The sequence below is a fragment of the Narcine bancroftii genome, chromosome 8 (genome assembly GCF_036971445.1).
Source record: "Narcine bancroftii isolate sNarBan1 chromosome 8, sNarBan1.hap1, whole genome shotgun sequence".
Taxonomy (NCBI): domain Eukaryota; kingdom Metazoa; phylum Chordata; class Chondrichthyes; order Torpediniformes; family Narcinidae; genus Narcine; species Narcine bancroftii.
The window spans coordinates 21,172,494-21,197,564 of NC_091476.1; the positions used below are offsets into that span (position 1 = coordinate 21,172,494).

The 25,071-nt window shown below is 39.1% G+C and overlaps 1 protein-coding gene across 2 annotated transcripts in view; it reads left to right on the forward strand.

Moving 5' to 3' along the window:
• The window catches only part of cenpi (centromere protein I), a 57,302-nt gene that overhangs the window by 15,249 nt on the left and 16,982 nt on the right, over nucleotides 1-25,071 (forward strand). For both annotated transcript variants that reach the window (XM_069893108.1, XM_069893110.1), the window contains 7 exons: nucleotides 4,424-4,546; nucleotides 4,708-4,857; nucleotides 6,864-6,984; nucleotides 7,336-7,427; nucleotides 11,752-11,863; nucleotides 16,031-16,095; nucleotides 24,899-25,008. In XM_069893108.1, the coding sequence (XP_069749209.1) occupies nucleotides 4,424-4,546; nucleotides 4,708-4,857; nucleotides 6,864-6,984; nucleotides 7,336-7,427; nucleotides 11,752-11,863; nucleotides 16,031-16,095; nucleotides 24,899-25,008 (773 nt within the window). The remainder of the gene's footprint in view (nucleotides 1-4,423; nucleotides 4,547-4,707; nucleotides 4,858-6,863; nucleotides 6,985-7,335; nucleotides 7,428-11,751; nucleotides 11,864-16,030; nucleotides 16,096-24,898; nucleotides 25,009-25,071) is intronic.

Consider the following 25,071-nt stretch of genomic DNA (forward strand, 5'->3'; position numbering starts at 1 on the left):
CATTTTATTTAAATCTGCAGAACAAATGTGCTTGGATGAAAGTTATAAACTATCCCAGGTTACCAGCACCACTTCATATTCACATAGTACATGAAGTGTTATTTGGAAATTACCTTGATTTTTTTTTAAATTAAAACATTAATACTATTTATTACCAAACTCAGAATTGGTAAATTAGATTTGGTGTTTAATTTGTGTTTAGTGTGGTATATTTTCTTTTTCCATTGATATTGCCTGACCTGCTCTGTGTGACCTGTATTTTGTGCTATTTCACTATACCTGGACGAATCTGCTTTTAAGCAGTTTAAAATGGCCTGTCCATAACCTGTTTGCAGTAGTTTGTCCCCTGCTGCATGCTCTAATAGTAGCACATGTGCAATGTGCTTTTTTTAAATAGCAGAACTGAATGTCAAAAGTAGTGTTCAAATACTGCACGTCACATGGAGTGGTTGTAATTGAGGATTAGTACACATAATACTCCAATTTGTTTGACTTGAACTATTCATCAATAAATTTGCCATACATATTTTGTAAAATGGGATTTTGTGCAAAAATGCTGGAGAAACTCAACAAGTCACAGTGTTCTTTATGTAATAAAGATATATAACAAATGTTTTGGGCCTGAGCCCTCTCATTGAGGTATGAGCAAACAGAGCAAGGCACCTGATTAAAATGGTGGGGAGGAACACAAGCCCACAGGCAAGAGGTGGATATGGGTGGGAGGGCACAAGAGGGAAAAAAAAGCTGAACTGATGGGGTGATGGGATGGCTCTCTGAATGGAGAGGGAAAGGGGTGCAGAGCTGGTAGAAAGAGAGGGATAGGGAACAGAGGGAAATGAGAGTGGCCTAATGGAAATTGGAGAGGTCTCTGTTAATGCCATCCAGTGGAGTGCCCAGATGGAATATTTGGTGTTGCTCCTCCAATTTGTGGGTGGCCTTGGTTTTGCATGTTGATGCAGGAATTGGGTGTGAAATTTAAATGGTTGACCATTGGGAGAACCCTGCCATTTCTGCAGACAGAGAAAAGGTGCACAGTGAAACATTCTCCTAGTCTACATCCAATCTCCAATGTAGAGAAGGCCACAAATGGAGCACCAGATGCAGATTCACAAATGAACTGTTGCTTCACTTGGAAGAACTATTTGGGCCCTGAATGGTGGTGAGAGTGGAGGTGTGGGCGCATGTGTCGTACTTCCTGTTGTTGCAAACTGCGCGTAATGAACAGCAATAGGCAATGAACCATTCAGTGTTTAATTTTAAAACACATTTTATTTCTAACTCTTAAACTTATAGTCTATTAAACTATCCTTAACACCAAATCTATCCCCAGCTATGCGCAGGTGTTCTAGTGTATGTGGTGTGTGTGATTATACCCAAACCATTACAGTCCAGGCTAAAATCTAGAAAGTTACTTCAAAAAGTTGTTTTTTAAATTCAGTGTTGAAGCATACGCCTTTGAAATTTGATACCCAGAATTAATATTGAACTGATGGGAAGACCGAAGTGGCTGCTACAGACTCATGAATTCTTGCGTTGCCTTTGAAGAAATGACCAACCACATGAGCTGAGGTTCTAACCCTCCTGGTCCTTTTGTAGGCAGGACTCAAACTGGGTGGCCTCCATGAAGCTTCCAAGAACCTGGCACTGGTCTCTCAAAGTAATTTTACTGCTGGTCACACTTAAAATGAAGCATTCTCTCCAAGTGACCTCCACTGTTAGTCACAATCAAAATGAAGCACTTTGCTTCCCAAAAAGACCCTCCTAGCACAGGTCAATCCACTGAAAAATGCCCAGTCATTCACAGAGCATGCTTTGCTTTGAAATCCACAGAATTCACAAGAGCTGCTTCAAAAGGCTGTGTTCTCTCCAGCAGTCAGAATGGTTCTCCCTTGCAAAATCATAATGTCTTTCCAAATGCATCAAAATCTGGAACAGGCTGTGACGAGCCTTACCTCAGTTCTTCCAATGTATGGAATTATCGCTGGGCTGTGACTTGTGCTTATTTTAAGTGTTAACTGTGACTATTCAGTCCCTCCTGTCTATAATTGTCCCTTACAGTGATAATCCCATTTTGGTAAAACGGAAGCTCATAATACTGTGGTCTTCGGTGAGGGTCCCAAGGGGCGATTAGTTGGAGGGAATGAGTGTATGAGGGAGTCAGTGAGGGAGTGGTCCCTGCGGGAGGAGAGGTGAAATTCTGGCTGGAGGTGGGATCATGCTGTGGGTGACGGAAATTGCGGAGGATAAATCCATTTATATGTTGAGGCTGGTGGGGTGGTAGGCAAAGTCAAGGGGAATCCTGTCCTTGTCTCGGAGCAGAGGGGGCCAGAGCACGTGTGTGAGAATTGGAGAAGATGAGGGTCAGGGCTAAGCTGATGGTGATAGAGGGGAAGCCATGTTTTGCTTTTTTTTTTGAAGGAGGATATTTCGGAGGACTGGAATGGGATACACTTTTCCCATGAGTAGAAGTGATAGAGCCAGAGGAATTGAGAGAAAGGAATAGAATCTTTACAGGGGTCAGGGAATGAAGAGATATAGTCAACATAATTGTGGGAGTTGGTGGATTTGTAGAAAGTGTGTGTAGAAAGTTTTTTCCCCTGAGATGGAGAAACAGATAAAGAAAAGGGAGAGTATTACTAGAGATGAACCAAGTGAATTTGAGGTCAGGGTGAAAGTTGGCAGAAAAGTGGATGAAGTTGATGATCTGAAAGGATGAATTTTTGTACTCAAATTCCTGTTAGGCAGGGTTCGCATTTGTTGAATTGTAATATGAAAGAACACAGGCTAAAAAGTACAAAAGTTAGATCTTGGAGGTTTTGGATAAATCATATTATTTACTATATTTTGGACATTTTAAGATTTAACATTGTCCTTTTATTCTTTCTGTACATTTACAAGTATGGGAAACACTTTTATTTATCAGTATTACATAGTTCCTTCAATCTTGGCTGGATCCAAATCGTGGTGCCAAATAGCAGTGTGAGCTAGTTTCCTTCTTATTAATATGAACAGGTGTGGATTTCAAAAGCTGTGTGGAGCATTCCATGTTACAAGCCAATATAGGCACGGTTCCTGAACTCTTCCTTTGCTTCATTGATGACTACATTGGTGCTGCCTCATGTACCCATGATGAGTTCATCATCTTTATTTATTGTGCTGCCAATTTCCACCCTGGCATCAAATTTACAGTCCATCTCTCGCAACACCCTCCTCTTTCTTTATCTCTCTGACTCCATCTCGGGAGACAAACTCTTAACAGACATTTTCTACAAAAGCACCAACTCCCACAGCAACCTCAACTACACCTCGACACACCCAGTCCCTGTAAAAATTCTGTTCCTTTCTCACAATTTCTCTGTTGATATGGTCCCAAGACGAGGTCTTCCATGTGAAATCATCCGAGATGTCCTCCTTCAAAAAAGGTGGCTTCTTTTCTACTACCATCAACTCTGCCTTCCGCCTGCATATAGTCCATTATGTGTACATCTGCCCTTGCCCCCTCCATCCCCGTGTGTAACAAGGACATGTGTTAAGGATTCCCTTTGTCCTTGCCAACACCCCACCAGCCTCCACATCCAACTCACCTCTGCCATTTCGGCCACCTATAATGTGATCCCAATTGCCAGACACATCTTCCCCTCTCTGCCTTTTTCAGGGACAATTCCCATGTAAATACCTTGTCCATGCCTCCCTTCCCACTAATCTCCTTGGCACCTACTCCATGACAGCAAGAAGTGCTGTGCTTGTGCCTACACCTCCCTCGCTGCACCCTGGGCAATCCTTTTACTGAGGTAGCATTTTACTCGTAAATATGCAGGGGTTGACTACTGCATCTGCTACATCCATTGTGGTCTCTATGTCGGAGGGTTAAACATGTACTGGGAGATTGCTTTATTGGGAGCCTTAGCTCTGTCTGCTGTGGTGGGGATCTCCCAATGGCAACCCATTTCAATTCCTGTGCCCTGGTATATTAGTGGTCTTGTGTGCTGCCAAACTCAGGCCACCTGCAAATTGGAGGAACAACACCTCGTATTTCATCTGGGTGCCCTCCAACCACTATCTCTCTCTTTCTGCATTCACGAAGCCACTCCCCTGCTCCGATCAATTCTCACCTGACCTCCCCATGTCCATTGATCTCCTTTTGCTTGTTGGCCTCTGCTCCTCCTCCGCCCCTTTTATTTGGGTGCCTGTCTGCTTTATGCTCAGCTTATTGAAGGGCTCAGGCCTGAATTGTTGGTCATATACCAAACGAAGCTGTGAGTCCTGCTGAATTCCTCCACAGTGTCTGCAAACTTTAGTGTTTCATCCAGATTTAAAAAGTATTCCTGTTTTTATTTTGACTTTCTATTTATTGTTATTTACATTTCAATTTTTGCTCTACAAAATATGCTCTCACATAACTGAAGTCCCTGTTTCAATGCAGGACTTTCAAGCATCAAGTTCACCCTGGAAGAAAATCATTGAAAGGATTCAAAACAATGGTTACAGGCAGTTGGCCAAAATGCGAAGTTTGGTGAATTTGCGAGAGCATCCAATGAGGAAAAGGGTAGGTAAATTTCTATTGTATAGTTAGCTAATAAACCTTTTTTGTCAAAATGACCAATATTAAATGATTAACAGAATATGAATGAAAATAAAAGATGACATGATTGGAATGCAAATAAGGTGTTCATGAATGAACTTCAGTCTTAAACTCTGCTTTTGCAGAAAAGAAAAATGCATCAAGAAATTATCCCTGATATCAGCAGTGCTGCATCCATGATTGAATCATCTCATTCCCGAAATTATAGCAAAACATTTCCTTTGGAGCAGTTAGCCACATTCCCTCAACTACTGCAGAACTTTGAATGGATAGAGGTGAGACAAAGTAAGAATTTGATACAGTAGAACTTGGGATATTTTTTCATACTAATCTGTAACTAGTTTTAAACTGATCTTTTGAAGAGTTAATCACTTGAACATTAAAATACACTCTTAATGTCAATCTGTGTTTTATAGTTGGGCAATTCTGTATCCTCTTGTAATCTTTATAGCACAGGAGAAGGCTGTTGGGTCCATTGATTCTGTGATGGCTCCAAGTAGATCAATCCCATCTATCTTTTTTGTACTGCTCTCCAAACTATTTTTTTCTTAAATGCCGATCTAGTTCTGTTTGGAAGAATGTCAATTAATTTCTTTCCATCACCCTTAACAAGCAATGAATTCCATATTGTAATGACTCTAAGAATTTACTTGTATATTAAATCTGTCTCCTTGGTTCTTTAACTGTTCATTAATGGGAAAAGCTTTGCACATTACTATAGCAACACCAGTCATGATCTTGTATCTAACAAATTTTTCTCAATATGGAAACCATTACTTTTTAATTACTTTCAATAATGTACTTGCATTATTTAGCCATTAATCAATGATTACTATATATTCAGTTATTCATTTTTACTATTGAACAATTATAATAAAAACAAAGACAAAAGATAAGGGTGGCGAGACATGATGAATCACGTGGCAAAGGGATACAGGATAGGGAGGATGGGTAAAAGTTACATTCTTTGACATTCATATTCTTTCACCTTAAATATTTTTCCCATTTTCTACTATCTTCTACTGAATGTTATCTTCTTCTGCCTCTATGAACATCACATCTTTATCAGAACAGAGAAACCTAGGGTACGGGTGTAAAGTTCTTTGTAAGTGCCAACTCTGGTGGATGAGGTGGTCAAGAAGGTGTTTGGCATAATTGGTGCCAGATATATTGTACAAAAGCAACAAATGTGATTCAGATTATTGCTAAGACCACACTTAGAATACTGTGCACAGTTCTGGTCTCCCAGCAATTGGCAGGACATCAATAAATTGGAAGTGGTGGGAAGGAGATTAACTTGGATGTTGCCAGGATTGGAGTTGTAGGAAGTTGGATAGGTTGGATCTTTATTCCAAAGAGTGAAAGAGGCTGAGCAGTTTATAAAATCATGAGGGACATGGATAAAATGAATGCTCTGCTCACAGTTTTTATCCCAGACTAGTAGATGTTTCCAGAACTAGAGGATGTAGGCTTAAGAGGGGAAAGATTTAGGAGACAAGGTGAAAAGGTCTGCATCCGGAATGAGTTACCAGGAGGAAACTAGGAGTTGCCACATTAACCACATTCAAAAAGTATGGATAAGAGGGGCTTTGAAGGATACAGACCAAGTACAGGCAAATGGGATTTGTCCCTGGTTGTCATGGACTAGTTGGACCAAAGGGCCTGTTCTATGCTGAATGACTTTTAGGTTCACTCCTCATTCCCCAACGACCACTTAATATTTATGTGAGGACCAAGATAGCTACCTATCCCCTCTACCCTGCCTTGTATCTAGTCTGTAACTGAAATATCTGCCCTATAGAGTTCACCCATTGTTATGGTTTTACTTGTGAGTATTTGGTTCCTTTGTATCTCAACCAAATCCCTTTAGCTTCAATATTTTATGCCAATCTGAAAATTGAGTCTTGGTGCCACGCAGCAGAACTGCACAATGACAGTGACTCTGTTCCGTCTCTGTTTCCTTTGTGTTTCTAGCCAACGAGAGAAAGGTCAAGAATCAGATAATTGTTTTGACTTTGTTTATCATTATTGATGCCAGTCCAATGCAATTCTTGTTCAATCCAGCTATATTGTGAGCACACACCAAGAATCAAACATATTCCACCATTTTTATTGTGCCAGGTGGTTCCTTTATCCTCATTCAAGAGTAAGGTTCTGAGCAGCTAATGAACAGAATAGTCATGGAACTTTTTATGATTTTTCGAAGCTGTTTTTTTTTTGCTTGTATGTACTGATGATACATTATCTATCCATGTTAGTTATACATTTCTTTCCCTTTCAGTTTCCTGCACAGATGGGTTCAGTGCTGAGGACTCCCCTATTACTTCACTACATTAATTGGGTAAAAGATGATTGTGCATTTCTCCGTTTGGATTTCTGGATGGCTCAAACTCTTCAGGAGGGTGAGGGAATGGCAAATTAAAACCTATGTAACCCCTAGTCTATAATGAATTACAATAAGATCACAAATATTGTTATAAATAGGCATTCAAAAATGAGTGCAAGTTTATCTTTTTGCTTATATACTGACACCATGTGTCAATTTTTTATGCTTTTAAGATTTGCTTTGAAAATTAAATTCTTTATTGGTTTTACTGTCTCCAGTAGCATTCTACCGAATACCATTTGATAGTCAGTGTTGACCTATAATTTTGACTTCCCTGTGAATGAATGAAGTTTTTAAAATTGATAATTTTATCAGGTGTTTGTGATGTTTGTCAAAGATTTTGTTTAACATTTCCTATTTGGGTTAGAGTTTGCAGACTGTAAAGGGGCCTCCATGCAAAAAGAAGAGGAATTTAAGGAATTTTTAAACGTCATCATAAGAACTCAAGAATTTCTACAAGTAAGAACATTGAAAGTGCTAACTTTCTGCAACTGAAACTGAATAAATATAAGAATGGGCTTTTGTAAACTAAATGTAAAATGTCAAAAATACATGAATTTTTTCTGTCATTATTTGACTGTTATCATCTGAATGTGCAAAGGCATTTAAAGCTAAGTATGAATAGTTAATAGTAGTTTCAAGTACTGTTATCTCAAATGACAAATGAGTTATGCTTCAGGAAAAGATTGGATGAAGCATAAATTTGTAAATTAAAAAAATCCCCATTTTCACCTCAGCCCTTACTTGTATTTTCTCTCTTTCCTGCACCTCTGCCCTGAGACATAAGGACAGGATTCCCCTTGAACTCATCTACCATCACACCAAACTACATCCTTGTCCACTCCTCCCTAACCAAAATCTCCCTCTTGGTACCTACCTCTGTGACTGCAAGAAATGCTACACTAGTGCCCACACCACTTACTTCACCACTATTCAAGGCCCCAAACAATACTTCCAAGGAAAGCAACACTCTGCTTGTGAATCTGTAAGGATGATTTGCTGCATCTGGTGCATCTGATGTGGCCTCCTCTATATTGGTGAGACTGGATGTAGTCTGGGAGATTGTTTCATTGAACACCTTCGCTGTAGTTTCTCATTCATTAAATAAGGCTTTTATTTCTGAGATGAACGCTTTGTTGCAAGATACAATGGAAAAAATAAATTTAGATAAATCTAGGATTAAATGGGAAAATGACTTAATTTGTGATATTAATCAGGCCGAATGGGAGACTGTGTTTTGATGGTGTGACTAAATTGCTTAATGTAAGATGTAGTATGGTTAATTATAATTTTTGCATCTGTTGTATCTGACTCCTGAGAAATTGAAAAAATATGGATTTAGTAATTCAGAAGTATGTTTTAGATGTGGATTATGTCCCCCAAAGTTCCTCAACATGGTTATCCAACTGCACGAAAACCAACAAGGTCGGGTCAGATACAGCAATGAGCTCTCTGAATCCTTCTCCATTGACAACGGCGTGCAGCAAGGCTATGTCCTCGCACCAACCCTCTTTATTATCTTCTTCAGCTTGATGGTGAAACAAGCCATGAAAGACCTCAACAATGAAGACGCTGTTTACATCCGGTACCGCGCGGATGGCAGTCTCTTCAATCTGAGGCGCCTGCAAGCTCACTCCAAGACACAAGAGCAACTTGTCCGTGAACTACTCTTTGCAGACGATGCCACTTTAGTTGCCCATTCAGAGCCAGCTCTTCAGCGCTTGACGTCCTGTTTTGCGGAAACTGCCAAAATATTTGTCCTGGAAGTCAGCCTGAAGAAAACTGAGGTCCTCCATCAGCCAGCTCCCCACCATGACTACCAGCGGTCGACCAGTTTAACCATCTCAGCTGCACCATTTCATTGGATGCAAGGATCGACAACGAGATAGACAACAGACTCGCAAAGGCAAATAGCGCCTTTGGAAGACTACACAAAAGAGTCTGGAAAAACAACCAACTGAAAAACCTCACAAAGATTAGCGTATACAGAGCCGTTGTCATACCCACACTCCTGTTCAGCTCCGAATCATGGTCCTTTACCGGCATCACCTACGGCTCCTAGAACGCTTCCACCAGCGTTGTCTCCGCTCCATCCTCAACATTCATTGGACCGACTTCATCTCCAACATCGAAGTACTCGAGATAGCAGAGGCCGACAGCATCGAATCCACGCTGCTGAAGATCAAACTGCGCTGGGTAGGTCACGTCTCCAGAATGGAGGACCATCGCCTTCCCAAGATCGTGTTATATGGCGAGCTCTCCACTGGCCACCGAGACAGAGGTGCACCAAAGAAGAGGTACAAGGACTGCCTAAAGAAAGCTCTTGGTGCCTGCCACGTTGACCATCGCCAGTGGGCTGATATCGCCTCAAACCATGCATCTTGGCACCTCACAGTTCGGCGGGCAGCAACCTCCTTTGAAGAAGACCGCAGAGCCCACCTCACTGTCAAAAGACAAAGGAGGAAAAACCCAACCCCAACCAACCAATTTTCCCTTGCAACCGCTGGAACCGTGTCTGCCTGTCCCGCATCGGACTTGTCAGCCATAAACGAGCCTGCAGCTGACGTGGACATTACCCCTCCTTAAATCTTCGTCCGCGAAGCCAAGCCAAAGAAAGATGTGCAGGAACATTTTTATACTTAGTTTGGCTTTGTGATAAGGTTCAACCATTTGGGCAAAAAATTTGGGAATTTCTTCAAAAATTGTTTAAGATTAAATTTTTATGAGATCCAAAAAAATTTTTGTTGGGTTGTACTGTCCTATTTAGTGATTTTGGGTTGAACAAGTTTCAGACAGCTTTTCTTCGTCTAGCATTGGCTGTAGCACGTAAATGTGTGGCAATTTCATGGAAAGATGAGACTGAGGTAAATGTAACTCATTGGCATAATGAGTTGAGGTCTTGTATTTATATGGAGAAAATAACATATAATCTGCATGATAATTATGACTTTTTAATTAAGATGTGGTCGCCATATTTGAAATGTATGGGTTTAGTAATGTCTTAAATTGTTGTATGTGTTTCTTTTATGATTTTTATGTGCTTTCCTTGTGGAGTTTGTGGAGGGAGGTGGGTTAGTTGTAGTTTTTCATTTTTATATTATGGACTTTGTACAAGTTTTTTCTTGAAAATTTTAAATAAAGTTTGGAAAAAAAAAACACCTTCACTCAGTCTACTGCAATTGCAAGGACCTCCTAGTGGCCAACCATTTTAATTCTCACCAGATTGGAGGAACAAAACTTTATATTCCATCTGGGCACTTTTCAACTCGACAACATTAACATTGACTTCTCCAGTTTCTGATGACCCCTGACCCCCAAATCTCTCTCTCTTTTGCTCCATCTCCCTCCCCTTCTCTTCTCCCTCCAGAGAGAGCCACCCTCTTCTATATCACTTTTCAGCTTTTTTTTCTCTTCTACCCTCCCACCTGAGTCCACTGCTGACCTCTGAGCTTGTGTCCACTCCCTGCCATTTCATCTCTCCTCTTTCCCATATCTTTTTATTCAGACATCTGCCTTTTTTGTCTTATACCTAATGAAAGACCCAAGCCTCAAACATTGGTTGAGCTTCTCCATCACAGTTGTGTATTGAACTCGATCCCAGCATCTGCAGACTTTTATTGCTTAACTCAATCCCCATTGGTTTCTTTATTTTAACAAATCTGGTTGCATTCTAGATCTTAATAATTTGGACCAGATAAATTATGAATACATTTCCTCTCTCATACCTCCACTTGGTGCTCTCTTTTCCCAGTTTACCCCATTCCTTGACCAACTGCATAAACATTTCTTCATAATCAATATGGAAGAAATGAGGCTTAGTAAATTAAAGACATTATTTGGAGAATTCAACTGTGATAATGAAAATTTGTGAATGCAATGCTTGTAAATTTAAGGGTATGTGTATTTTTTTAAGCCACACTCAGCAGAAGTCCAAGATGAATGTAGTTTTTCCATCGCCCATAACTCTGCGACTTTCCTTAACTTGGCAGAATATGTATATGAGCTGCCTACCTGGACACTGAACTTACTAAATTAGGCCAAGAAATGGAAAGCTGCTTGATTTCTGCCACATCTAAGGTTGAGAGTATTCAACTGGTTGTCAAAATGATCCGCGACTGTTCGGGAGAATATTCATGAACGTTACATCATGACAGTTACGCGGTGAAAAAGGGCATTTTTATACTGGCAAAAAGATAGTTCGATGCTGGAGCATAATTGAACAAGTTGTAGATAAATTTCTAGTGTTTTTGATATTGATGCAATGCAGGTGTGGAGTATCAGCTACCTAATTTTTCTATGTATATATTACTATTTGACCATTAATAACTCCTCGATGTCACAATTTATCTATTTCAATTGGTGAAAAGCGAGAGTACCAGGGAATGGAATTTAGACATACAACACAATAACAGGCCTTTTGGCCCAAGAACCTGTGTCACCCAATTGACCTATACCCTTGGTACGCTTTGAAGTGTGGAAGGAAACCAGAGCCCCCAGCGAAAACCCACGCAGATATATGAAGAACATACAAACTCCTTATAGGCAGCGCAGGATTTAAACCCTGGTCCTGATGGCTGGCACTGTAATGGTGATGTGCTAACCAATGTGCTCATCATGTTGCCTACTTGACAGTGATGTCATATGATGATGGTCATTAGATGCGGTAAACCAAAAGAAAGAAAAGATTGCAATTTTTCATGGTTAGAATCTAATTTCAAATATGTTGAAGGACATTTTTTTGTTCTTTTACTGATTTTTTTTTTAACTGCTTGGTATTTTACAGGAAGGTTTCTCCTGCTGTGAGGATTTTGTGTTCAAGAGCTTATCTCTTTGGGATAGTTTTTGGTGTAGCACTCAAATCCTTGCTTTGCTCACATGGATTCCACCAAGTTCTGGTAGGTAATGTCATATTTTGATATGGTAGTTCTTGTAACCAGTGGCACACATTTATTTTTCCCCAATGTTCTCACTTTTAAGCTTATCGCTATTAAATTTCAACTGTCACTGTTCTATGCAGCCACAAAAATTTGCAGTTCTCAAATTGTCCCCTGTGATTCAGCTGCATCTCCCAGTTTATCATGGAAATCACTCCAATTACAATGTCTCTGAATACAAATCATTAATATACATTGTAAATTGCAAAACTCTGAAGCTTTAACCTTCATGTAGTTTTTCTTTAAAATAATTTTATTGAGTTTAACATATAAGCTCACATACAGTTTTAGAAAAGAAAGCACATAATACATCATTTGTAGAGATGCAAGCACACAAATATAAAAAAAATAGAAAAAACTAAGTCAAATTCCATAATAAATATAAGAAACAATAATTTGAACTGATCTGTAAAACCATATTAAACTGTTTGCTGATTTCAACCAAATAATTAAAAAAACCATAAAAACTACATCTAATCTACCCCCTCCCTCTAATCAAGGTTTGCTTCTTGTAGTCTGATCATATGCCTGGTGCTTTCCTTTGGCTATCTAATGTACGTACAAGGACACATGGTAAACTTTAACAGTGAAGATGAGTTTTTAGAAGTCATAACATAGCACACTTGTATTTTCTTCTGCATAGCACTTTGGTTGTATTCCCAGGAGCAAAAGCACTGGAAATTGGTGCATGACAGGTCTTTGTACTAGTTCAGATATATTACTGACAACGCTGCTCTGCTGGGAATCTGCCATGATCTCCTGCCTTACTGCTATTCTGGGGTCCTTGTTTGCTGCTGCACTAGAAACCTGTCTATACATACAGTACCCTCCATAATGTCTGGGACAAAAACACTTTTTTCCTTTATAAGCCCCCGGGCTTCACAGTTTTAAGTTTGTAATCAAACAATTCACATGTGATTAAAGTGCACATTCCAGATTGTATTCAAGGTGACTTGTATACATTTTGACTATATAGAAATTAAAGCACTTTTTATACATGGCTCCCTCATTTCATAATGTTTCAGGGACATTTGACTTCACAGGTGATTGTGATCACTTGCGTATGGTTAACTGCTTCATTGGTGCAGGATTAAGAAAGCTAGGCTTGCTTCGAAGCTTTTGATCGCCTTTGGAATCTGTTGTTGCCATTTTTCAATGTGAGGACTAGAGATCACAAGGTAAAGGAACAGAAGCAGCCCACTAGGCCAATCAGGCCTGTGGCCTGTTCCATGGCTATTCACTAAGCTAAGCTAAACTCACCTCTAAGTTCCAATTACCAGTCTTTTCTCCATATCCCTTTATACCCTTACTAATGAGATACCTATCCATTTCCTGTTTAAATACTCCCAGTGATCCGGCCTCCACTGCTTTGTGCAGCAGCGAGTTCCACAGATTTACGACCCTCTGATTATAGAAGTTCCTCCTCCTCTCTGTTTTAAATGGACAACTTTTAATTTTAAGACTATGACTCCTTGTCCTTGACTTGCCCATCAAGGGAAACATCTAATCCACATTCACTCTGTCAAAACCTTTCAATATTCAAAATGTCTCTGAGATTTCCCCCCCACCTCCCTCACTTTCCTATACTCCAACAAGTACAATCCTAGAATTGCTAAACATTCTCCATATTCCAATCCCTGAATTCCAGGAATCATCAATCTCCTCTGCACCCTTTCCAACAACATCACATCTTTTCTGAGATAGGGGGCCCAAAACTACACAGTACTCCGAATGGGGTCTCACCAGTGCCCCATAGAGCCTCATTAAAACCTCTCTACTCTTCAACACATTACCTCTTGAAATGAATGCGAGCATAGCCTTAGCCTTCTTCCCTACCAATCCTTCCTGGACATTAACTTTTAGATTACTCTACACAAGGATGCCCAGGTCTCTTTGCACCTCCAAGGACTGAATTTTTTCCCCATCCAGATAGTACTCTACCTGTTTATTTCCACTGCCATAATGCAGAACTGAACACTTTTCAACATTGGGGAAATACATGGCAGATGAAGTACAATCTCCCAATCTGTCTATATCCCTCTACAATTTTACAGTTTCTTCAACTGTTCCTGCTCCACCACCTATCTTGGTGTCATCTGCAAATTTGGCCACAAAACTATTTAGTCCACAATCTAAATCGTTAATATAAATTGTAAACAGCGGCCCCAAGACCAACCCCTTCGGAACACCACTTAATTTCAACCCTTTGCTTTCTGCCTATCAGCCAATTTTCTATCCAATCTAATAATTCCATGGGCCTTCATTTTATTTATCAGCCTAGCATGTGACACCTTATTGAAAGTTTTTTGAAAATCCAAGTAAGTAACATCCACAGCCTCCCCTTTGTCTTTCCTTTTGTCAAAAAACTAAGTTAGTCAAACATGATCTACCCTTTAAAAAAACCATGCTGACTAGGACCTATCCTGTCATGCATTTCCATGTATTTCATAACTTCACCCTTAAGGATTGACTCTAATATCTTCCCCACCGACGTCAGACTTATAGGTCTTTAGTTCCCTTTTTTCCACCTCCTTCCTTTCTTGTACAATGGAACCATATTCGCAACCTTCCATTCCCCCAGAACTACACCAGAGACTAATGATTGTCACCAATGGATCTACAATCTCCAAAGCCACCTCTTTCAAAACCCGTGGGAGATTTATCTGTCTTTAATCCATTCAATTTACCTAGCACAATTTCTTTAGTCATCTTAACTGTGTCCAATTCTACTCCTCGAGGCTTCTGTCTGTCAGGGATATTACTTGTGTCTTCCACTGTGAATACAGATGTAAAATATTGATACAATTCTTTTGCCATTTCTTTGTAACCCATTATAATTTCCCCAGCATCGTTTTCTATCTATCCTTTGACAACACGTGTCTCTCTTTTATGCCAATGAAAGTCAAAGAAGCCATTATGAGGCTGAAAAACAGGAATAAACATCGCCCAAACATTAGGATCACCAAAATCAACTGTTTGGAATATCATTAAAAAGAAAGCATGCACTAGTGAGCTCAATAATTGCAAAGGAACTGGTAGGCCGACCAAGACCTCCACTGCTGATGACAGAAGAATTTTCATAATAAAGGAAAATGCCTGTCTGACAGATCAGAAAAGCTGCAAGATGCAAATGATGGCAACGGTGATATGCTTTGATTCTTGGGCAGTTCTTTTATGCCTCCACGCTTTGCTCTTGCCACATCTTGCTCTCTACTGTCTGATACACTGATACAGGTCTCGTCTGCCCACAAGACTTTTTTCCCCAGAATTCTGCAGGGTCTTTTAAATACTTCTTGACAAACTGTAATCTGGCCATCCTTCTGTGGCTAATTAGTGGTTTTCAACTTGCAGTGTAGCCTCTGTATTTCTGTTCATGAAGTCTTAAATTTAAATTTAGACATATAGCACAGTAACAGAAGCAAGCCTAGCTATCTTGTACCTGCACTAATGAAACAGTTAAGCTGACCTGAATCATCACAAACTGAACCACAGAAAATGCTGGAAAACAGAAATTGACCCCAAAGGGAACCCCCGATGTAAACATATCAAAGGTAGAACAAAGCTTAAAACAGGTTAGCGTAGCAGTTACGGCGCTAGCATTCGGGACTGGGGTTCGAGACCTGTGCTGTCTGTAAGGAGTTTGTACTATCGGCGGCAGATTCAAATGTGCCAGGCCATAGAGTGCCAGGTAAGAGAGGTACAACCTGTACTTGTGATGTGGAAATGTTATTTAAACAGGATTGTTTGTATGATGTTAATGTTTTAGGTAATTATAACAGATACTGTTTGTTCCATCGTTGTTTTTGTGGATTATTTGTATGACACAAAATAATTTTTTTCACTGTATCTGTTTTGAACATGGGACTTGCATGAACTTCCAATTCTGTATGCAGCTCTGTCTTCATTAAGTACTTCAAAATTAATAAAATAGATTTTTGTCTTAGGTTTAGCCTTACTTTGTACTGAACCCTTGAAACTTGCTTTAGACCCAACTTTTTTTACATCAGGAATTAGCCTTGGGGGAAATTGGATGTTTTATACTTAGTAAATTCAGTGGATTATTTCCTGTTCTATTCCAAACGTCAACTTTTCTATATGGAAGTTATTCTCAATGTTTTGTCATTGCAGATATCATTTCTCTTTATTTTGATCCACTAATGAAACTGTTCCTCACTTCCTCTGTTTATTTTAAGGTAAGGAGTCTGCTACTTAATTGCATTAGTTTACCCAGAGATTCTCAACCATTTTCGGTCTTGGGCCAACCTAGCTTCTAGCCTATATGCCATGCCCCATTCATGGCAATGACTGAGCAATATTTTCAAGTGAAAGGCTTGCCATACAAAAATATACAGTCTGTTTGTTCATATTTAATTTATTTCCAGTGACGGAATGTTTCCGTGAACGTTAAAGGTTTTCCTTTTGCTTGCAATACCCAAGTAAACTTGTAGCATATTGTACAGTCACATAATCCTGTCAAAGGAAAATCTTCAATGAAAATTTTTGCAAAATTAATTTGTATTCAATTTTAGAGGAGAAATGGACCATGTGTCTAACCTTGCAAACCTAACCCTCTTGTCTTGACTGAAGTGAAGAACCACAAGCAGTAAGAAGACAGAAAACACATTTCTGAATCTGTCTTGTGTGGAGGTCTGATTTGAACTGTAACTGAGTGCTGAGTCCTAGCTGCTTCTGCCCATTGACCTCAGTGGCAGATTGCTCACCACCACATCCAAGGTCACTCAGGAGGTCTAAAACATAACCTCAGACCCACCCTGACCTCAGTGAGTTGGAAAGACTCTGGGGCCCACATTGAAACATTCTGTGGCCCATTGTCCACTGGTTGGGAACTACTGGTTTGCCCTTTCACGTTTAATCTTTTCAACTATAATCAAGAGGTATTTAATAGTTACATTGCATAAGTGACGATGTTATTTAAAAAGTGATTGATTTAAATATAGTTAATGGTGTTGTGCAGTTCTACATTGAATCTGCAGAGAAACTGGAGTACTGAACAATTCTACACTGAAAAATGTTGATAGTATCTTCTTGGCATTATCCCACTTTCCAACATTTGGTTTCTGACCCTGATGATCATGGACTCTTTAGCTATACGTGCACTATCTTTGAAAGTATGATCAAGGCCTTCGCTCTCGACTGTCCTTTCAGGCAGGTGAATTTCAGATACTTCTATTTTTTTAACATTAATGCTTTCAATATATTTTTTCTCAACTTCTAACCCTACCAATTATTTTAAATCTATCACTCCCCAACCATATTTTTTTTGATAAACCAATAAATCTTATTTCATCATTCTTCTTGGCTGACATTTTTCTGTTCTAGCAATATCTTTTGTAAATCTCTTTTGCACACTCCATTAGAATCACTTCTTCAATGTGTCCATGTTTGTGCACGTTATTCAAACTATCATTTGACTTTTGTACAGCACTTGCATAACCTCCAATTAAATTATTATCTTGGTTAATAAAAATCATCCCATGTGCCTTCTTAACCACCTTAATGACCTGTTTGACTTTTAAGAATTTGTGGATCTCCAAATCCACATCTTCACTTTTCAATCTGAAGTCCCTTTGTTACATTTCTGCCAAACTCTCCATATTATTTATTTATAACTTGTAGTTTAAAGCTTTTGTTCTTTCAACTACATAATCAAATTCTATATTGATTATAATGTTTTTCACCTTCCTCTAAAATATATAACACACACACACACACACACACACACACACACACACACACACACACACACACACACACACACACACACACACACACACACACACACACACACCCCTCTCTCTCCTCTCCACCCCCCCTACCCTTGAATGTAGCTATGATGTGACTGGGGATTAGTAAAATTGTAGATCTTTGACTTGTTTAAGCTACCTGTACCTGAAAAAGCAAATGAATTTATTTGTTCTGAAGAACAATTCTGCAACTTGATCCTTAATTGCATGTTTCAACTCTTCCAAATGGTAGGATGATGATGGTGCAAATGGGTGCAAGTTGCAGGTATATTTCAATTATAGTGCAGCTTTGATGGTTTCCAAGTTCCTCGATTATGTTGATTCTTGTTTATAAATATGTTGGCTAATCGTATTCTCATGTATAGAGTTATTGGTCAAAGAATCATTTTAAAAACTCTAGGATGATTCAATCCTTTGTTTGCCATAAACGCTAGTAAATATCCAATGTAGTGGATTACCACTTTATTATGGAATGTTGGTTGTTGTATTTAAGTCCTGTGTTCCAGAAGCAGCTGTGATTCTAGCCAAGCTTCTCATCACCATAGATTACCAACCTGAAAATTGAAAAGTTTCCTAAGGGTGTCCTTTAGCAAAAACCAGGATAATTCTACCTATCCAGTTAATGCTCAATCAACCTTCTCTGAACCATCAGCAATGAGATGGAAGCTGCAACCAAATGGGTTCTCAAGAGGAATAGGGAACCTTTGTTTTTCAGGGATATTGGGGATTTGTTTAAGAGGAAAGAGGTGTATAGCAGATATAGGCAGCGAGCAAATAATGTGCATTTATTCGTAGACTTGCGTCTGGGTTATGTTCTGGAAGTGGGTATGCAAATCAATTTAGGCGTATATCAATCATTATAGATAGGTGCAATATTCTGTACAACATAAGATACCATAACACACATACATATTTACCTAAACCTCTCTAATTATACATACACATGTTGAAATACCATAGTTAATAAAATGTAAATACTGTACAGTACCTATAAAGATATATACATAAGTACACACTGTATGTGTACTGCACTTACTATGACTAGTGCTAAAGTGTATGATGTGAATGCAGCTGCAGAATGAAGGGGCTGTACAGTACTCTTATATACAGCACAGGGTACAGTATCTTCAAAATCAAAAAAACAAAAGAATTCACTGAACTTTAATTTTTATAATTTACTTTTCAACTGTACTCTCATTGACATCATCAAATACCAGTATCACTTCATCTGAGGCTCTTCTGTGAGAGGAAACTGTTTTTTTTTTCAGGAAGATATCTAATGTGGTTGGCTTGGTTTGCCTCTTTTTTTAATCATAAATTTGCCAATAGCAAGCAATTGCATCATTTATTTTCCTCTCTACTAAAAGGTAACATTCTGCTTTGGGATCCATGTCTTCTGTCTGTTTCAGTATCTGTTGAAGGTCGAAAACCTTTCTACTCGACCTTTCATAGTGAATCTTTTTAGCAGCTCCTCTCTTCCTTTTTCTCTTGCCTTTTCTGCAACCAGCTGATCTTCCAGTTCAAGCAACCCTTCATTTGTTAATTCATCAGGAATGGTTTCTATCAACTGACTTGCATATATTATTGATTTCAATTGCATATATGTACTATACTATGTTAGGTGTATACTGCAGCACAATCACTTGGTTTTGGGTTTTCAGTCCATGTGTTGAATGAGTGACTTAACGTCAGCTAATAACCACCAACGTAGGTCCTGGTGTAAATTTATAAATTTTTATTAAGCCCTTATGGTGACATCGGACATATCTGCGATCAGACCTTACTCGATTGGGCGCAAGTTGAGGTATGGCTGTACTTGAGGAATATTTTTTAAAATGAAAGAAAATGCTTGAGAGGGAAATCAGGAGGTCTAAAAGAAGAGCTTGCTTTGACAGAGAAGGTGAGGGATATTAAGGTATATTAAGAGCAAAAGGATAAAATTGGTCCTCTTGAAGATCAGAGTGGTTAGTTTTGTAAGGAGCCAGAAAAGATGGGGGAGATCTTAAATGTTTGTTTTTCTGCATCTGGGGAATTATAGGCTGGCGAGTCTGTCAGTCATAAGTAAGCTATTGGAAAGTGTTCTAAGGAATAGCATATGCAAGTATTAGGCGAGACAGGGACTGTTTTGGTATCGTCAACATGGCTTTGTGTGGTCATGTTTAACCAAGAGATTTTCAAGGAGGTTATCAGAAACCTTGAAGGAAAGGCTGTGGATGTTGTCTTCACAGACTTTTATAAGTCCTTGGATAAGGTCTCGCAAGGGAGGTTCATTTACTCTGTGTTCATTTGAGGTACTAAAGTCAATTAGATGTTGGCATTATGGAAGAAGCCAGAGAGTGGTAGTGGATGATTGCCTCTCTGACTGGAGGCCTTTGACTAATGGTATGCCTCAAAGATCAGTGCTGGGTCCATGTTGTTATTCAACTACAGGTGGTCCTCTTCTTACAGCCTATGCGACTTACAACCATCCATACATATCAACCGAATAATACTGTATACATTTTTAAAAAAAAAGAAAAAATACATGTAAATACAAAAATTATGCATGAAGTCCAGGGGATCCATGAGCTATTTATTTTGATGGACAAACATGGTGGTGGCCTTGGGTGGAGGGCCCTGATGCTGAATGTGTTCTATTTTCGGGACACTAAGGCAGTGGCGGACCTGGTGTTCGGGTGGGAGAGGTGACTGCAGCCCAGGTGGTGGTGGACAACAGGTCATTCCAATGCCAGGTGGGCTGGGCCATGGATGAAGTTCTGCAGATCCAGTTTAAGAACTTGTTGGCCTGGAGAGGTTTATGTTCATTTTGAGATCTGACCATTCGATCAGAATAGAGTTTGGACCTATATCGGGGACCATCTGTTTATATTGATCTAGGTGATAATGTGGTAAATTGGATGAGCAAGTTTGCAGATGACATAAAAAGGGCTTTCAAAGCTTGCAGAAGGATCAAGACCAGCTGGAAAAGCGGGCTGAAAAATGGCAGATGGAATCTAATGCAGACAAAAGTGAGGTTTTGTACTTTGGAGGGACAAACTAAGGTAGGGAAGTGTAAACAGTAGGGCATTGATGAGTGCAATAGAGGGATCTGGGAATATAGATAAATAATTCCCTGGAAGTGGCATCATAAGTAGATGGGTCAGGAGACCTTCTGGCACATTGGTTTTCATAAATCAAAGCATTGAATATTGGAGTTGGGATGTTAGGGTGAAGTTGTACAAGACATTGGTGAGGCCATATTTGGAGTACTGGGTGCATTTTTGGGAGGACATTGATAAGATTGGAAGAATGCAGAGGATATTTACAAGGATGTTGCTAGGACTTGAAATGGTTTACGGGGAATGATCAAATAGGTTAGGACTTCATTCCCTTTGTAGAAGAATGAGGGCAGATTTGATAGAGGTATTCAAAATTATGATGCTTATAGAGTAAATATAATCAGGCTTTTTGTTTTGAGGTTCAGTGAGATAAAAACAAGGGCCTGGTTGGGGTAAAAGTTTCAAGGGAATGTTAAGGAGTGCTTCTTAACAGAGTGCTGGGAGTCTTGAACAAGTTGCCAGCAGAATTGGTAAATGCAGGCTCAATTTTGACATTTAAGAAAACTTTGGACAAGTACATGGATGGGAGGGGTATGGAGGGATATAGTCTGGGTGCAGTTAGTGGAACTAGGCAGAAAAATAATTTGGCACAGACTAGAAGGGCCAAAGGACTTGTTTCTGTGATTTTGAAATACTGATGTATCGATTTTGCTGGGACCACTCAAATCCAGCCCTGATTTTAAAATATGGGCAAAAAAAACAAAATTTTAGAACTGAGGAGCCTGACTACAGTTGATATCAATTATCCCTGCCATTGGATATCTCAGCTTGAGTTCTTTGTATTAGTTCCTTGGGCCAGCTGTTTTTGTGTGTTTCATCAATAACCAGTCAGGAGTGGGAGTTTTTGCTCACGTTTGTATGATGTTCAATTCTAGCCACTTCTAAGGAAATACAGCGTTTTGGTGTTGGACAATGAAGCAAGTTGCAAGGCAGTAACTATTTCTATTCTCAGAAATGTTATTGTTGGTCTGATTGCCTACTTTGGCATTCAATTGTATTCTTAGCTGGATTTTTACAGTCAATTTGCTCAAGATCTGAAATGATTAGGAATGCAATTGGACCAGCCATTACACGTGGTGTGGTTCTCGCAGCAGGAAATGCTCTGTCTTGGGCACATTTTTAGAATGATAGGATACTCTCTATTTGACTGGATATATGCACTCCAAAAATTCAGATTTGCAAGTCTTGTTCATTTAGGAATAGTTTTTTTTTCCATTTTTCTTCCTGACACCAATGTAGAAGCACCTTCACTTATTGGGCTACAGCAAATAGTAAAAAAAACTGCCACAATTCATCCTATTCTCCCATTTATTTCTTTTTAAGCTATTTTCTCTTGTGCCCCTGATCTCCACCCTGATTCTTCTACCACTCATTTACACTGGGGGCAATTAACTGACTCACCAGCATTAGATGTAGAAGGAAAGCAGAACACCCTTGGGGAAACCTATAGTCACAGAGAATGTGCAAACTCCATGCAGAGATGGAGCAAAATGTACATAATTGAGATATTTTTTTAAAAATGAGGTTTAAGTTCAAGATATTATTAAGAAGCTGGTATCAGCTAACATGCAGAAGTAAAGGTGAATGGGTGTTGGGATAAGTTGGACATGGGCAGCTGCGTTGCTTTTTTTTGTGCTTTTAATTTAATGTGGGAATTTGGCCAGGACTCTGGATTAATTGGGTCAAAAATAAGAAAGAAGTGCTATATTACTGAGATGTAAAGGAGGTGCAAATTGGAAGCTCTTTGAGTTGGATGAATATGTATTTGGAACTTCATCAAGCGATCAATATGACATCAACCTTGTTTGGTCTCAAAGTACCCAGAAAAATGCATGATGTTGATGGTTTGGAAACCAGCTTTATGGCAGGGTCTTAAGCCATTTTCTCTGGTTATGTATGTTTCAAAATGCAGAAGAGTTCTTTTCTGTTGTGATATTGTGTAGCATTTTTATGATGATGGGATCCAAGAGGTTTTAAAGTAAATGGTAACAGTTTCATTATTGTTACATAATACTATATTTAGAATGTAACATACATGAAATTCTTTAACTTTGTCTACTGTAAGGACACTTTGTGCAGTGCCCCTCACAGATTTGAAGGTTAGATTTGGAAAGTGATGTGTTTTTGGATGATATTCCTCTATGGCATAATTTGGATAAGAAATAGGGACACAATGAAGGTCTTCAAAGGTTGGCCATTATAATGGGGCAGGAAGAAAAGACATTGCAGGTGATCATCTTGAGGCTGAAAAATAATGGGACCTGTTGATTAATACAGTCTGGAGGAAATGTTTATGGGATGTTATTTGTGATTTTGCTAAGAATTGATGAGACATTATGGTAAGATGAAACCTAGAGTTAATACATGTTTTATCAGAAATGAGCAAAACACTAATCTTTAAATGGAATGTAACAACATGCTTGAGAATTGAACATGAGGTATGAAAGTAGGAGATGGGGATAGTGAAGGAATGCAATCTTTATGTGAAGTTTGTTCTATTGTAAAGATGTTAAAAATAGGAAGAATTGGAGAGGAATTCTCCTAATTACTGCTTAATTCTCTAACAATAGTAATAGCACAGATTATTTGGAACCACAGAAGCATAGAACACTACAACACAGAAACAGGCCCTTCGACCATTCTCGTCTGCCATTCCAGTTTTCTGCTCGTCCCACTGACCTGCACCCAGTCCATAGACTTCTCCCATCCATGTACCTGTCCAAATTCTTCTTAAATGTTAAAAATGAGTCCACATTCACTACTTTAGCTGGCTGCTTGTTCCAACACTCTCCGTGTGAAGAAGTTCTCCCTAAACCTTTCCCCTTTCACTCATAACCCATGTGCTCTGGTTTGTATCTCATCTACCCTCCGTGGAAAAGGCCTATCTACATTTACTCTGTCCATAACACTCATAATTTTAAATACCACTAACAAATCTCTCCTCATTCTTCTACATTCCAGGAAATAAAGTCCTAATCTGTTTAACCTTTGCCTGTAACTCAGTTCCTGAAGTCAGGACAACATCTTAGTAAGTTTTCTCTGCACTCGTTCATTTTTATTGCTATCTTTTCTGTAGTTAAGAGAACAAAACTGCACACAATATTCCAAATTTGGCTTCACTAATGTCTTGTACAATTTAACCATAACATCTCAATTCCTATGCTCAATACTTTGATTTATGAGGGCAATATGCCAAAAGCTCTCTTTACAACCCTATCTACCTGTAACACCACTTTCAGGGAATTGTGTATTTGTATTCCCAGATCCATCTGTTCTACCGCACTCCTCCGTGCCCCACCATTTACCATGTATGTCCTTTCTTGGTTTCTCCTTCCAAAATGCAATGCCTCACACTTGTCTGTTCTTTATGTTCCTTTTTTTTAGAACTTTTGATTTTGTGCATTTTGGCTGCCATGTTTTGCATCTGTAAAAATGTCAGTGCAGCTTTTGTTGTAATGTACCGGATATGCCATTGTATAGGATGATTCTTGAATCTTAAAATTCTCACCTTAAAATGATCCTAATCAAAGAGTCTAAAATTATTTTTGTGATGGCGAAGTCACAACACCACCACCATCTTCCTGCTGGTTCCCATGCAATCTCGTGCATGCCTTGTTTGTTATTTGCAAAGTCTCCGCGCTCCTGAGCGGTGTCCATCGACCAGTCAACTGCTGTCAGCTCTGTAAAGGCTTTAAACAGCCTGTTACAGGGACTGACAGTGGTTTATTTTAAAATATTCAAATAAAATTTAAACTTTTAAATGATGATTTGTTATTAAATATTGTGGTTTGCATTTAACATCATCCACTAGTCAGCACCAAGAGCTAGATTTTTTGAGCGGGGGAGAGGGTGGTCGTCTTATTCAAAGGGTGAAGCTTAAAACTAATATTTTTGATGAAAATTCTAGGGTTGTCATACAAAATAGCATTTCCAGTACAGTATGATATTTCTAGAAGAAATGAATGTGGTACAAATGTAGAAGTTTGTTCTTGGCAAAATCCAGGATTTATATAAGCATTTCCTTTCAGCTTGACAATGGGTAGGAAAGTGAGATTTAATGCAAAGTAATGTGTACACTCAAAATCAGATGATTTAATGACATTTAACATCTTCCTTGATTTATTTATCTACAGTGCAGTGTGATTGACAGCATCACCACCCTACTGGTAAACTGGTTGACTTGGCATTCTGTGTACGTGACACAGATTGATAGAGAGATTTACAGTGGTTCAGGGAGTCCACCGTAAGTATGTACAATATTGGGAATGGACCAGGAAATTATTGTGATACTCGACCTATGAACAGT